This window comes from Gasterosteus aculeatus, chromosome Y, assembly GCF_964276395.1.
Source record: "Gasterosteus aculeatus chromosome Y, fGasAcu3.hap1.1, whole genome shotgun sequence".
In the NCBI taxonomy this organism is placed as follows: domain Eukaryota; kingdom Metazoa; phylum Chordata; class Actinopteri; order Perciformes; family Gasterosteidae; genus Gasterosteus; species Gasterosteus aculeatus.
Genome location: NC_135709.1, coordinates 12,421,883 through 12,438,369, shown reverse-complemented (window position 1 = coordinate 12,438,369; position 16,487 = coordinate 12,421,883). Strand labels below are relative to the sequence as shown.

The 16,487-nt window shown below is 42.8% G+C and overlaps 1 protein-coding gene and 1 long non-coding RNA gene across 7 annotated transcripts in view; one reads left to right on the top strand and one right to left on the bottom strand.

The window, feature by feature from the left end:
• The first annotated feature begins 3,388 nt into the window (after positions 1-3,388).
• The window catches only part of LOC120812567 (UPF0606 protein KIAA1549L-like), an 82,826-nt gene continuing 69,727 nt past the window's right edge, over positions 3,389-16,487 (top strand). For all 6 annotated transcript variants that reach the window (XM_078097753.1, XM_078097752.1, XM_078097751.1 and 3 more), the window contains exon 1: positions 3,389-3,923. In XM_078097753.1, coding sequence (XP_077953879.1) covers positions 3,680-3,923 — 244 coding nt within the window. In that variant the 5' untranslated portion in view covers positions 3,389-3,679. The remainder of the gene's footprint in view (positions 3,924-16,487) is intronic.
• LOC144391182 (uncharacterized) lies at positions 3,392-5,011 on the bottom strand. Its single transcript, XR_013455066.1, has 2 exons — positions 4,691-5,011; positions 3,392-4,428 (listed from the first exon to the last, which is right to left on the bottom strand). It is a non-coding gene; the product is annotated as an uncharacterized LOC144391182 (long non-coding RNA).

Here is a 16,487-nt window from a genome sequence, read left to right as displayed (position 1 = left end):
AAGAAGAAAGAAAGAGGAGGAGGAAGAAAGAGGGGAAGAATGGAAAGAGGAGAACAAAAGAGAGGAGGAGGAAGGAAAAAAGAGGGCAGGAATGAAAAGAGGAGGATAAAAAAGAGGGTAAGGAAGGGAGAGGGGGGAATGAGGGAGGGAGGAAGGTAAAGAGAGGGGGAGAAAGAAAGCGGAGGAGGAAGAAAGAGGGGAAGAATAAAAAAGAGGAGAACGAAAGAGAGGAGGAAGGTAGAGAGAGGGGGAGAAAGAAAGCGGAGGAGGAAGAAAGGGGAGGAATAGAAAAGAGGAGAATGAAAGAGAGGAGGAGGAAGGGAGAAAGAAAGATAGGGGAAGAGAGGGGGAGGAATGGAAAGAGAGGGTGAGGAAGGGTGGAATGGTGAGAAAAGGAGAGGGGGAAGAATGGAAGGAGAAGAGAAGAAAGAAAGATGAGGAAGAAAGAGGGGAGGAGGAAGGAAGAGAAAGAGGGTGAGAAAGAAAGAGGCTGAGGAAGGGAGGGGGAAGAGAGGGAGGAATGGAAATAGAGGGGGGGGGGAAGAGAGGGAGGGAGGAAGGGAGAGAGAGGGGGAGAAAGAAAGAGGGGAGGAATGGAAAAAGAGGAGGAAGGGAGAAAGGGGAGAAAGAAAGAGGGGAAAGGAGGAGGAGGAAGGGTGGAATAGTGAGGAAGGGAAGGGGGAAGAATGGAAAGAGTGGAGGAGAAAGAAAGAGAAGGAGGAAGAAAGAGGGGAGGAACAGAAAAGAGAGGAGGAGGAAAGGAGAGAGAGGGGGAGAATGAGGGGGGGAAGCATATCTGCGTCATGTGACTCCATCAATTATTATGGATCAGCTGTGTGACACAAACTGACCAACTGACAAAATGCAGCGTGTGTGCTGGTATCCACGGTAATGAAGTGTCTTTATTATCATGGTCTGTTGACAGAAAGCATAGCTGCGTCATGTGACTCCACTAATGAGGTACTAGGAGCAGCTGTGAGTCACAGACAGCGATACTGCAGCGTGTGTGGGAGTAACCACGGCAACGGCGCACCTGGGCTCATTAACGAGCTGCTGCAAAGGGCAGAGACAGGACAGCGAGTTACACAGAATCCACACCTCAAACAAGTATCCACCAGCGCAAAACTATAACAGCTATATAAAAAATACGACCTTTTTACGAGACCCAAGACTCTTCCGAACGCAGGGAGGTTTTTTTTAATGTCTATCCGGTAATAAATACGCCTCCTGTCGCAGTTTACAAAACGTGTACCTTCTGGATTTTTTGAGAAATATGTTGGCAGATTTGTATTGGAGCCTATGGGGCTTTTAGCAGAGGTTGTGTGACTGTTGGTCTCCGTAGGCCAAAACTAAAGAACTCTGGGATTCCATAGCCACATGACTACAAGCAGCACAACCATGCCATCACGTTAAGCTAAAAGTGAAGCCTCAAAAGTGTACACTTTGGCTCTGAGGACCGTTCCATATTTTTTTTAACCAGATTCTGACGCTGCCCCACACTCTAAGAAACGCAACAGAGCGAAGAACTAGTGAAACATAATCAGTGATTATGAAAAAAGTAGAATAGATATCAACAAGCAGTTTTTTTCATAAAATAGTTGAGACTTGTGTCAACATTTGAAAGTTGAAATTGTGTCTGTATCTGAAAGATTAGCAAAGCTGAAAAATCTGAAAGTTGAAGAAGTTTAAGAGGATTTGAACGCGATCTCCAATGGAAAACCTTTAGAAGAAATATTCATGATTACTGATTTATATAAATTCACGCTTAAGAGGTAGAATGCTGAAAAGTCATAGCTGGAAAGCCGGAAACGAGTTGAATATTTTAATATTGGAACGGTTTTAATAGCTGAAAGTGTGAAGGAGTTGAAAGGTGCGACGGAAGAAATAGAAGAAGAAGGCGGAATAAAGATTCGAAGAACAATACTTGGAATGCTTAATGCATTCCAACAATAATTCTCTCCCAGCTGCAAACAAAACGAGGCCACCTCATTGAGTGACTTTAGTGTGTGTGTGCGATAGAGGACCTGCCAATGTGTAAGCGGACAGTATGAAGTGGAAACTGTCTAATACACCTTTAGACATATAGGCTGCTGTGTTTTTAATAGAAAATATGCAAATGTAACATGAGCCATCAGAAAGCAGTGAGTGTATAAGGAAATAATTGGGTTGTAATTATTTACAACTTTTATCCACAGTCAAATACTTTAATTCAAAGTGTTTTGAACAATATTTAAACACAAGCAATTCATTTACACCGATATTTTGCACCAATAAACTGGTCTCCACGGAAATCGTCCTCTTCGTATCCCCTCCAACCAGGGGACAGGGCCTCCCGTTGATCTCAGATCACCTCTCCGATATGTCGGTCCTTTAGGATCACGCCACGGCCCATTAAAGAAGAAAGAAAGACTGTGAATTATTTTATTCTTCTTCTAGCCGGAGCGTTGTGACCCGTCTGTTCACTGTAGTTTTAGCATAATTACACCAAATAACCCGGCGGCGAGAGCTGTTTCTACCCGCCACAAGCTCACGTCAAGCTACCCGCAGAAACACGACCGGAAGCTGGATAGTTTACTCATTCAGCAAAACATTTACTTGAAGACAGTTACAAAATACAACTTTGAAAGAGTCGTACTTCAGAGGGAAAATGGGTATCAGAGTATTGGAATAGCTTTAAAGAATTTAGCCACGTAGCTAACGCTAGCCAGTAAAATGAGATCTGCCACTGGATATCCCAAAATAGGTTTGGGCCAACCTAACATGTGGTATTATGGAATGATAATACATTTAAAGATGTGAGATGTTCTGGCTTTTATCCCTCAAGTCGGTCTGAATGTAGGATCCATCCTTTCCGCAATTGGCAGATCTGAAATGGTTGTAGCTGCACTGTTACATGAAAACAAGTCCAGAAGTTGTGGCAAAGTTGTATTGGAATATTGTAATAGTTACAAATGCTAAATTTTTATCCTGCATGCTTTGGTCCCATCTCTCCTCTCTGGGCATTTCATTTACAGTTTAATAAACTCACAATAGAGCCAAACGTTACTCTTAAAATACATCCTGTTGTTTTACTTTTTAAATGTAACATTTATGAAATAGAGACGCAGGTCGTCTACTTACTTCAACCCACTCACAGCAGTGCAACAGCAGCCGTTGGTGTCATTTGCATTTATTCATACTTCTATAAACATATAAGGGGCACGTTTTGAGCTTATTTAAATATATATCATAATTACTGCTTTGGCGGCCTATAGTGGACAGACTTGACTTGTGAGTGAGCAGTGACGTACATCTCTATCCACGCCATGCCAAATCCATTTCTAGACCAATTCAACGCCTTATTTTGAAGGCGGCATAAGGCGGTTTTCTGTCTTCGCATCCGCGTGATGACGCAGCACTCAGCGGGGAGCGGGGAGCACTCATGAGGAGCGCTCTGCGGTCGCAGCAGGGACATCAAACTGCGCGCACAGAAACCGAAACCGAAACAGTGAGACGGTAAAAACAGCATATAAAAAAAAAAAAGAAACCAAAAAAAAATCTCTTTGTTTGCTGGTCAATCCCCGCAGGCCTGCAGCGGGCTCATGGAGAGCGTAGCCCCGCTTGTCCGCACGTTGTTCGGATGCCTTTCACCGCAGCAGCGCCGTTAGACGTTCTCCGCTCCGGATTAATTGTTTGACCAATGGCTCCAAAACATGCGCTCCTCTCCGGCAGCGGCAGCGGCCCCGGGGCCGCAGGGCTGAACAACCGAGGGGACCCCTGCTCTTCCCCTCCGGCGGCACGGATGACGGCTGCGGGGACTGCGGCCGCCTGTTCGCCCGGGAACGGGAAGAGGACGCGAGCGCCGGACGGGCTGCCGGCCCGGCGAATGGGGACCGTCGGCGCGGTGCTGATGCTGATGCTGCAGAGCTCTCTGGCCGCTCGCGGTAAGACACCGATTGTGTTATCATCATCCAACCTGTGGAGTGCTTCTCTATTCCTTATTATTCTAAAAGAAAAAAAATGAAATAACTCCAGGTCCATTTCGATCTGGCTTGAATTCGTTTGAATAAAACGGTTTGTTAAGGGCGAGTTAATGAGACGATGGGTGTCAATCACGCGGTTAAATGGAGCGCAGCGGTGTGTAAGATTTGTCTGTCGTTTTGATGTGCTTGGTGATTGATGGTCTGACTTCACTCAACACGCGTATTTGGTATTTGAATAATTGGTGTTGTGGGCCGCCGACCGAAAATGTTACTTTTTGCTCTCCAAGTCCTGAAGTAAGAAGTTCAGCTTTAACCAGTACGCTTGGAATTTTATCCGCATTGTGGTCAGCCAAACAACAGACAGTATGTGTGTAGCTTCTTCGGCTAACTTGGACTTGTGCTGGTCGTCTCGTCATATTCCTTCTGGCTCCAATGTTGTATGGCGCAAAGAGCCTTGCTACCTCCGCTGCAACACAGAAAAACGTCACCGCTCAATGGTCACCAGTCAGCTAAAACAGTCTCTACTTCTATCTTGGGATGCTCAAACCAGCTAACACCATTAGCTAACTAGCGGGTTTTATGCTCCACCAATTAACAACGAACGTGTCGCGCACGAAACATCATACCACATACAAATACATTTTCGAGTCGATCTAATTTAACCCACACGTGTGTCCCGAATCATTAGTGAGTAGCACACCTGGCTAACATGAAATTACTTAGCTTACCTTGGACAGGTGTACGTGATTGAGCGGCCGGTATCTGCTGTGACTGAGCCCCCGGAGCCGTTGGACTTCTGCTCAGAGCTTCCTCAATCAAATTCGCTGCTTCTCTCAGCAGCTCCGGGCAACTTTTTGACATTTTGTCCTGCACCTCGCACGGCGTCTGCGTCCTTGGTCATTGGGGCTACCAGGACCGCGTCATCTCCTTGATTTTTAGCCGTTGCAATGAAAGTTCTGTTTAACAGCGTATCCAAACCAACGTAGAGGTGAATAGCGTCACCCAGTGTATTGGAATGTGTTCAGTAGCTCTGCAGCAATCCATTATCTGGAATTGATTTGTCTTGACTTGATGCACAGGGTAACCAATCAGGCGTTATGTTCCGCCTACCAACTTTTGATGGGTCAGTTTGACAGTTTTAAGTAATTCATGAAGCGCTGCAACGCAGGATCATGACATGTAAATGTAAATAGTGAAATAGTTATATATGCATTTTACATACAATGAATAGGTATTTTAATTAATTAATGACACATTTAATGACACATTTATTTATTTAATTCCAATTTTAATTAATGAATGACACATTTAAGTAATTATTTAATGGTGTATTTATTTATCTAATTGTGGCACATTTAGTCCTCCATAGCGGCTACATACCACACTGTTTTTAAAACCCGAAGCACGAGAATAATCCAACACTGTGACTAGTTGAAATAACCCCCGTCAATGGTAGTGTTGACTTGCTTTATACATTAGTCGTTAATGACGAGAGGCCCTTCCTCGCTGCTGGCTTTGAAGGCCTCTGCCAGCGAGGCGTCACTCCTCTCGCTGTTACCAGACAGAAACGGGGAGAACCAGCTTCATTACAGCGGCCAAACGATATCTCTTGACGCAGCTCCGTTGTAGACGCGACCCAGACTTTTGCCGCTGTGTGTGTGACTGGATCAAACGCGCTGACCATTATCTGAGCTGTGCTGTCCCTCAAGCTTTTAACCCCTCCATCGAGCACATGATGATGGCGAGAAGCATAAAAACTAATGATTTCTCACTTACCAGTTATATCCCATAGAGACACCCAGTCATAAGCTGGTAGCTAATGATAACAAAAGATTGCAGCTCAAAACCACAAATGATATGATGAAAACATTCACAAGTTCTCTGGAACAGGATGCTCCGTTTTTTTTCCCTCGCACATGTTATAAATAGTCTCACCGTTCACTCAGTCGCTACTCGCTTCTCAACAACACCTCAATAATTTACACCATTGTGAGCAGTAATTTCAGATCCTTGGTGGTGTCACAGTTTTTGTATCCGTGCACATTCCTCTGAATACCGAGGCTCATATAAAGTGGTCCAGTGAATATAGTAAATATCATTTAGTTTTTTCCCATGCAAGCAGTGGTGTAGTCTCAGTGGTCCCCAACCACCGGGCCGCGGACCGGTACCGGTCTGTGGGCCGTTTGGTACCGGGCCGCACCACAGAAAGCTTATATATATTTTTTTTCTGAAAAATGTTTCATTTTGAAAATTGACTGGATTTTCTCCTAATTATGTGCGCTCGTCCCTCTGACACATTCCCCACGCGTCACCAGGCGTTTTTCTTGTCCTTTTACCGTGCACGGCAGTTTTGCCGACCAGAGAACACACAATTGTCATTGCACAGGGTACAAGTACTGAGGCAACGAAATGCAGTTTAACATCCAACCAGAAGTGCAAAGTAGCAAAAAGTGCAGAGTACAGACTACAAAAACTACAGCAATCCTCGCTTACTAACGGATGCATTCTCCTAACTAATGGACGCTCCCCCCGTCAGCCGGCAGTCACAGGATACTCACTACAAAAATATAGACTACACCACTGCATGCAAGTGTTGTATTCAAAAATGAAGAAACGCCGTACGGACAGAGGTCATCGCTGATCAAAAGGTTAAATCAAATGTATTTAATAAAGGAGATGGTGTTGTGGTAAAAAGAACATCTCAGCTGAGGAGCTGCTGGACTCAGCAACCAACAGGCCCCAGGTCAGTCCTTTGACCATCCCTAGTGCCCGTTTGTCGCCTCCACCAGCGAACTCGAGAACAATGGTTCCTACAGGTATTTATAACAATGCTTAAAGGTGTGAAAGTTAGTGTCCACACCTCTGGGAGTGGTCTTCTGGTGAGTTCAATGTAACTCGGATTTCGAATGGCCCATAGTCAATATCAGTTGTTGTGCAAGTATTACATGCATGCATTCCAGTTGATTACATTACATTAAATACAATCATAACTGCATTGGTATTATTCTATTACAGTTGCAGAATTACAGTGGTTTTACAATATTGTCATTACTTTATTGATTACACAGTTTCAGAATCATGGCTGTATTCTGGTGTACATTACATGCATTTTAATTAATTTTATGAACCGCATTGTCAATGTGTTTCTAATATCCTACACAAGCCATTCTCATTCCAGCAGCACGAGTGAGTCCCCGTGTCGGTTAGGTGGCACGACAAGTTTTCCGTTTAGGGTGTTTGGTTTTTGTTCCAATCACTGCTAATTATTTCAGTACAACAGAAAGTTGATAAATAAGCCAACGTTGACTTCTGGTTTACACACAGGACACAAAGTAGAAAAAATATGTGAGTGAATGATCAAATTATCCAATGATAAAACCCCCCTCGTGGTTTGCATCTGGCGCTTTCATGATTATATGAGCCCTGAGAATAAGCACCTAAGTCTATATTCACAATACGCAACGAATGAAAGCGATGCATGCAAATAATATGACAAGAGAGAAGTGTTTACACTACTGAAAGTTCAAAGTCAAACAGCTTGCATTATTTTGTATGTTATGTAGTTGTGTTAAAATATTATTATATCAGCAAAAGTTATTTTTAAAATGTAATTTTGTGTTTAGCCACTACCAAAACCAGTTTTGCAAATAATATTTTCCTTTCCTTTGCTTTGATTTTTTTGTTTATGTGCTCTCTTGGCAGCACCTCAAAAAATATAATTGTGATTGACAGAGGCAAGAATCGATTAAATTTCAATACTGATCCGAATGTGAAATGTCAGTTATTGTTGTAACCGAAATGGAACTAATGGAAATGTGGCTCCCGTAACTCCTCAAGGTCAGCAAATCAATCTAGGAACAACACTTTGAGGAAATTGTTCGGGGTTGATGTGGTTGTGTAATTTGAATAAAATAAAACACACAAGTTTTGGTGTGACAGCATCATGAGTCCTGTACAGTGAGCAAATTATACGCCCCACCCTCAACCCCAATGGAATGTACACACTGTCCCGTTGGAACGACAACTATAGACTAGAGAGGAAGTGTCAATCTGGGATCTGGAGGAGCCCGGTTTTTCAAAGTCGAGATGAGCTCAGAACAAGTTTCATTTCCGTTTTATTGGCAACGTATGAAGTACAAATAGTTGAAAAGACTGACAGCATGAGATAAAAAAACGGGGATTGGAAAAAGCGGTCTCTCTGACTCAACTTCCTCGCTTAACAGCAGCAGCGCTTTTGTCACTTTCGCACCATCATGAGCGCTGTAATTGCTGCAATTATTCCTTTAAAACAAAATACAAAGATTTCAATCACGTACAATTGTTTTTCAAACAACAAGAGTGAATTCTCTGTGAAGCGAGGCTCATTGAGGGAGTCTGTGCTCGATGAGCCTCCGAACAGGCTGTCAGGGGTTTATTCTTTAGAAGGAGCAAGAACCAGAGACAGAATGAAAATGTAATCCTCAAGCTTGCCTGGGAGAGAGAAGGATTTATAGCCGCTTGGCCTCCCTTTCTTCAACTTGCCACGTATCGCTGCAGCTGCTCACCTCCGTCCCTCGCGCCATCACTCACTCGCTGCATTGCATGTGGCAGTGCACCCGTCCGTCCAAGGGTCTTTCCGTTTGTGTGTCTGACATGTGGCCTTGAAGTCACAGTTGTGTGGATAACAGGTGCATCGTCTATCCGTCCTGCTGGCCTCTTGTTTCCTGGTCGTCCGTCTGTCCGTCCCGTTCTTGTTAACACGACATCTATGGAACGCCTTAAGGGAATTTCATCAAATTTGTCCATGACATCAATCGAGACTTAAAGATGAACATATTAGACTTCAGTGGTGAGAGGCCAAGCTCGCTCTATTCTCACAAAACACATTCTTTTTGTCATTTCACAACTGCTAAGAAGATAAAATGCATCTGGACACCTGGTGTCTGGTTGGATGGGGCATAAAACCACGGTCGGAAATTCTAATTTCTGCCTTTGAGGAATGCTAGTTTGTAATAAGTTTCATTCACTTCAGCAGTTTTCCTAAAACACAGTGGAAAATGGGGCTTTATAGGAAAGATCATATGGGTCTTATTTTGGCAGAATTTGTTGGACTGATCGTGTTCCTATTGAATTGAGGTTTTTAGTGCAAAATGAACACAACAGTTTTAAGCCAAATAAACCCCTTTACATATGACGTCAGCAAAAGTATGCTTCAGTCAGCGAGTTTAAACATTTCAATTGAAACCGTTACCAACATCAACATGTCTACAGGAGCATCAGCAGACGCGTCTGGCTGAGAAGCACCAGTTGTCTCTTGAAAAAGTTCCATTATTCTCCACTGACAACGCTGCAGGTGTGTTTTTGTGTAACATAGCTTAAAAGCCGGAGACATTTGTAACTGAAAGGTTGCCTGCTGTCCTCCAGTTTGTTGTGGGTGATGTAAGTTTGATGCAAAATCCCCCCCCAAAAATACTCCACAATCTTCAAATGAAATTCCCCCTAAATATCAGTCAGATTTCCTGAGAATTTAGACGACACAATTACCTCTCTTTCTTCTTTGCTACAAAACTGCACAAAACCGCAACACCACATTTCGTCACCTGACCTCATGTTTGCGCCATCCAACCTCTGCAGCTCACCCACACTACTCCGCTCCCTTCACTGGTTACCAGTGGCCTCCTGCATCTGTTTCAAAACATTGGTACTTATGCACCGTGCGGCCAACAGATCAGGTCCAAACTCCATCCAGGACCAGGTCAAACCTCACTTTGCTCTTCATCTTCCGACGTGCCTATTCCTACCTCACAGAGAGCTAAACAATCAACAGCATCCCTGGCTCCTAAATGCTGCAATGAGCTCCCCAACGACATCAGGACAGCAGAGAGCCTACACAGCTAGAAACACACCTCTACCAACTACACCTGGACAAAGTAGCACTTTATTAGAACTTATGATGCCACTTACTTCTAGCACTTTTTTGGCTTCTTGAAGTAATTACACTGTTTTGATTCTTTTTGTGCTCTCTTCATTGAATGCACTTATTCAAAGTTGCTTTGGATAAAAGCGGCAGCATAGCGACGCTTGGAATATTCTCTTCAATGATGGGAGCATCACAACATAAATGGAAGCTTCCAAACCTTGGGGATTCAGTCCACGGCACTTTATAGGGTTGTAAATAAACACCTCCAAAAAATGAGATTGTGCTTCATGGCAGTGGCAGGGTTAGAGTAGGGCAGGGTTACGGTTAAAAAATGAAGGATTATGCAATTCAAGCCATCTCATGCGTTGCTTAATAAAAATCTAAAGTCCCACAATCAGTATCAATGATGTGAATGCATTTTCCACATGGCAGCTTATTCTTCCCAATAAGGTCTGTCTGGTGGAGCAAAGTGGCGTGCAAAAGAGAACATTGGCGTTTGACCACGGTAGCTAATTATTCCCTCTGGGTAAATCCAAGTCAACCTGCGCTGCTCTGACCGCACTCGCATCCCCGAGAAGAAAATAAAAAAATCGACATAAAATATGCATAACTGCGCATAATCAGACACGCTGTTCAAGACCTAGTTTTTGGTGTTAGGAAGCCGTACGCTTGCCTCAACAACCCAGATGAGATTCTGGGGCTTGTGAGGAGGAGATGTACTCGCTGGTGTCAGATGGCTTCAGAAACTGCCAAGATCAGAGGTGGTTTTTTGGCAGATGCGTTACGAAACAAGGGGGCCTGAGTTTAAGCATGCAGAGCCTTAGAATGAAATGTGAAAACAGTATCTCGGTTTAGGGACTTTGACTTTCGGATGGAAAGTCTAAAGAATTGCTGAGTTTGGCGGCAAAATCCCTTTTTTCGGTCTTCTAAACTGGCGGTGTAGATGTTGCTCTGAGGGTGGTTTCAATGCTTCAGACGGTTTATATAACAGAGACTAATTAGTGGAGACGTCATTCTCTTTGCTGTAGTTTAAAAAGCTGCACAGGCTTCCTTTTTATCAACATCTCGACAGCATCGGAGGCAGCAAACCATGCGGCATGTGAGCCGGGTTCAGGAGGAGGACGACTGCGCTTAATCAGATTAATATCTGAAATGGCCCTATGCACCTGCACCATACGTGGCTTATGAAACACACACACCACAGAGGACACACATCAGGCGCCAATCAAATTCACCCAGCTCACGCATTGGCTGGTGCATAGTCACGTGGCGCATCCTGCAGCAGTTTTTGGCATATGTTTTACTGGGGAAATAAATGCTGCTTCACACACAGCCATGAACACAGGCTCTCACACACAAACACACGCGTGTTTAAAAATCGTAAAAGTGGCTCAACAATCCACTTTGATCATGCTTTAATAAAGTTGTGTGTTTGAGTGAGAGGGTGAGTGCGTGAGAGATCGCTTGTGTGACAATACGAGTGTGTTCTCTTTTGAGAGCACACTTGAGTGAACAGGAAATTAGAGCGCTGAACTTCCCTTTCTCTGCATTTAAACAGCAACTAAATCCCTGAAGTGCGTCTACACTGGCAATAACAAAAGGAAAAGCCCCTAGATAAATTAATAAAAAAAACACATGGGTGGGAAGGGGAGGCTAACAAATCCCCTTGTGCGTCTGCTTTCGGCTCATCGGCTGCACGAATGAGCCCTTCAACTAAAATGATTTTTGCACTGCTGGTTCCCTCATCTCAAAGTCAACGGGTTGTGGTCTGTGGCTAACTCAAGATAATATTTATTTATACAATATTTAACTCTCCAGTAAATTACTCTGATGACTTCTGAGGGTTTACATTTATAAAAAATAGGCTGCTAAAAAGTTGCTCAATGAGTCATCATTACGGCCAACGTTCGTTTTTTACTATTGACAATTGGATCAACGCTTAAAAGATCATAAAAGGTGTGAAGATCTTTTATGATGAAACGTGTAAGCAACATAAGTTATTTTCTGCAATTGTCAAAAGTCCATTGCGAGATTTCCTTTGTCTTTTCATCGAATCCGTTAATGTAAAACTTAGAAGGCAACCATTGAGTCGTTCTTCAAGCTGCAGCATTTAACAATTTAAGAATTATCAAATTATCAGCGGAGCACATGTTTAGCCTTTTGGCTCAAAGATATGTTTACTCACACCATCAATCCCTTCATCTCTATGATTGAGTCAAGCTCATTTCTACCAGCATTAGGCAGCTATGTAGTAGTATAAAAAACATCATTATAGCATGTTGTTAATATGCAATTATAGTAGCTGCCATTAATGAGATGAATCTAAGGCTCTTAAACTATTTCATTAGTGCGCGTCTTTCATATTGCCGTCTGGATTCAATAAAGCGAGATTGAATCCCCCCAGTGACAGATCCCTGCTCCAAAAGCAGACATCACTTAATGCAACAGACTCTCCATTTGACCTTTACAATGGTTGAACATTGCAATCTAAAAATAAAGCAAAGCGCACCACGTTTTGATGTTGTGTGGATGCAGAGCTCCTCTAAAAGCCACTGAGATTTATTTCGGCAGTGCCCGTTGACCTGTGAGAGGTAGGCTATTGAGAATCGTCCCCGGGCTGAGTGAGTCAGACCTGGATGTTGCAGCTCATAGGTTTGTGCACTTTGTAAATCCGGACTAACTCTTTTCCACGGCACGTCTATGATGCTTTTATTACAGTAACATTGTAAAGACATTGATTCATGTCTTTTTATACTTTTGTTGCTATGCAAATAAAGATTATACACGTACAACCTCTTGAATTATAAGACACACAAAACAAGTAAATCTTTTTTTGTTTGTTTTATAAACTCTAACACTACAACTACAGAGAAAACACTATCTATAATGCAAGTGTGCAGCAGCAAAAAATAGTCTGACAAATCAATAACGCAGCCTGGATATATTTGTGGCTTCACTTTTGCTTGGCCTCATTCCAGTGACTATCGCGCTGCAGAGACAGGGTTGCGCCACTAATGAAACTTTGGTCTGAATAGTACTTTGTACCTGTGTCTTTTGACACATGTCCTGTAAAATTGAGTTTCCATGGATACACAGGAGTGATCGGCCCAGGACCCATGATGCACTGGGCTCTTCCTCTTGCTTCAAACGCTGCTTCATTTTCTCCAAACTCCTCTCTTATAATGCTTTGCTTTTCTACACAGCCTGTTCATTAAACATCTCCCCACTGCTACAGCGACTCACACTTCTTAGCCTCTCTCTAGCACCTCTTGCCTTCTGCTTTAATTGCACCGTGTTTACACTTTGGTCGTCAATTTACATTAGCTGGATTCTTTAAAATATTTTTAGTATATCCAAATCTTTGCCTTGCTGCTCTGTGACTAATTTCTGTCTGCAATGCCAGGTTCCCCGACAGATGTTTTGGTAAACTGTTGCAAAATTGCTGCATCCAAATGTATAGCTCATAGCTTTCCTGGTATTTATTAACATTCTGTTAAGGCTGTAGATTCATCAACACTTCAACAAGCGCTCTTCATTCCCCTCTCACACACCTGTTCTCTGTTGTTCTGTCATTTCGACAGGCGGTTTAATCGTAGGAACGTGTGAACCTGTCAGTGTTGTACTTCTAATGTCACCTGAACAAATTCATCACATTGTCATTACCAACTCAAATAGGGGCGCTCGTCAGAACACGTTTGACTCACAAGGTTCTTACTTGAGCACAATTTTTTAATGTGGAGGGTTAGTGTGAATTTAAACAAAGCTGCTTGGCTAGATGAAGGAAAAATATCCTGGTTTGGTCCCAAGGTTACAAAACTTAAAGTGCATACGTAAGTTAAGATACGCTTTAAGTTACTTACCAAGTATATTACAACTTAAACTCTCTCTAAACACTCATCATAACATCATAACTACCACGTCCACTGGAGGCAGCCCAGCCCGTGGCGAACTGCCTCTAGAAGGGTACCCGCAAGCATCCTAGTCTAATCTGTAGGGCCACTCCCCAAACTACTGTGCTAAACATGTGGAGGTCTGTAACGGACAAACTATTTGAAACCATCAGAGAAACAAACAAGACCTCGTGTGTGTGTGTGTTTGCTGTTCGGCAGCTTTTCTTCTGTAAGTCTGTGTGTACTCCTGTGGAAGTTGTCCTCTACTTACCAGGTTTGTACGTCTCGGCTGTGCCGGGTGGCGCTTTTGTTTGAACGAATGGATGTCCGGACTTCTTTGTGCGCTTGTCTGCGGTTGGTGTGTGGTGTGACTGTGTGTGTGTGTGTGTTTCTCATATGGTACCTGCTCTTTCTGTTTGTGTGTGTGCTGGCAAAAATGGATTTAGGCAGATTATGTAATAGTTTCTGTCCCCCCTCATGCTCCACATGAGCTACAGGCCGCGGAGTACCCAGATGAATAGTGTGTGTGTGTGTGTGTGTGTGTGTGTGTGTGTGCAATATTATATGAGATGCAGTGTGTACAAAAAAGATTGGAAAGTAATCAGCTTAGCAAAACCATAATCCTTAATTGTTTAAAGTGCTGCCTTAAAATGTCATCCTTAATGTACAGTGATGTATTTGAGGGTTTTTGTGGTTTATTCCTAGAAAGTGTGTGTTTGACCTCAAAGGAAAGCTCTCATCGCCATTAAAGGTGGATTTTATTGCCGTCTGCTACTGCAGCCAATAAATTACACAAAACAATTGTATAATCAAGGCTGACATCACTTTGTTCTGACGAAAAATTGCTTTGCAGTCACCGAGCGGCAGTGCTTGATCATCTTCCTCCTAACTACAAGGACAAAGGAATACACCTACATACAGTGTGTCGGGATCTCCGATCCCCCCGAGTCGATTGATGAGAACGATCCAGCACGTTGATCAATTAAAGTCAAAAAGTTAACATTTATTTAGAAGAGAAAAAGATTACATGAGCAATTCTCCGCAGATATCTGGCTCTAACTATTGCTTGCAAGCAGGAGGTCCAACACACCAGCACGTATTCCAGCGTTCTGTGTAATGGCGTCCCCGAGCAGTAAAAACGCTGAATTTTTATACACTTGAAGACAGTTGTTAGCGCCAGTTTCGAGAAGCCACAAATCAAGTTGAGATAAGAACTCAGGTGAAGCTGAGGGTAACACACAATGCTCCTATGATCGAATGTCCGTGAGAGCAAGATGACCCCCTTCCCCAAACACAGCTGCAAACCCTAAATCTTTCTATCTCTCCATCTCAGGGTCAACCACTGAGACCTGGCTTTTAGCACCGGACAAATGTTTACAGAATGTTTTTACCACTACATGCATCTCACAAGTGTTACGTTTCGTTTAGGTTAATTAGATGAGCATATGGCCCACGGTGCAGCGTTTCCAGCAGAGCAACACATTGGAACACATTGGATAAGAGAAACAATCAATGGACCTTTGCTGCTCTCATTTTATACATCCACGTGCGTGACATTTCTGTGATGAGCACGGTGCCTCTGTGCTGCCTTGTAGATTACAAGAGCCATTTTAGCAGCGGGGTGGAGCTATTGAAATTCGAAACGGATGTGCTGTAGCCTTTGTCACATAGGTAAATGATAATGGAGTAAGCGCGAAAGCTATGAGGGAGCAGAGCCAACATGCTTTTCTTTGGATCAATTTCAATTTCAATTGTCATTTCTTTCCTAAATCTGTGTCTTACAAGTAATGCACGGATTGTCTCCCTTTCTCCAATTGATGTTCAAAGGAAAATTAAAAGACAAAAAAGCTGCTTCCTGTTGTCCATCTTCTTTCTGCGTCTTCTTTATGATCAAATCTCAAATCCCTCGCTCTCCTAACTAGTTCCTAACCCCATCAATAGCACAATACATGTAATGATTATACCTTAAAGCTTCTTCAAGTTTAGCATAATATGGCATATAGTATATACATTTATTATCTAATGTCCAACACATAATAATCATAACACATTTCATATAACACAACACAACTTGGATCCATTGGGGGATTGCATGAAGGCCCCCAGAGTGTCCACTTTTATAGAAGATAAATCTGTGAGTTTGCAAAACTGTGTTTTTTTGTTCGAGACGGTTTGGACAGCCACAGGAATATTCTGCATGACAATCAGAGTTGGTTGATATTTTTGGGTTGTAGATTCTTCTTTTTGCCTTTTAAGATATGGGGCTGGGAAAAATAAAAGGCAATTAAACATAAATACCCCCGACTGCTTGGTGTATAAAATACACAAACCCAGAAATCTTGCAATCTTTATATCTCAGTTTCCCTTTAGGCAGCTTTATGCACGATACCCGTGTTAATAGACTAAGTTGAACTGAGTAGCGTACTTAATGTCAGTTAAACAGCAATATTGGTTTAAAAAAGGATAATTACAGATAACAGCTAACTAGAATGGAGCCCACACTGTAACTAACTGCAACCTCTGTAGAAATAGTCTTGTTTTTGGGAAAACACAAGGAGGCAGACAGAAATGTCTACATTTTAAAGGATATATCCAGGAAGCCAATCAGATTTAGTGCAAACAGGTTGCACAGATAAACTGCAGTTCAAAGTGTAAAAGTGAACCACACATATCGAGACAAAAGACAATAAAATTAAGGAACAGCACTGTTCCTGTAAAGTTGTGTTGGTCTTTATT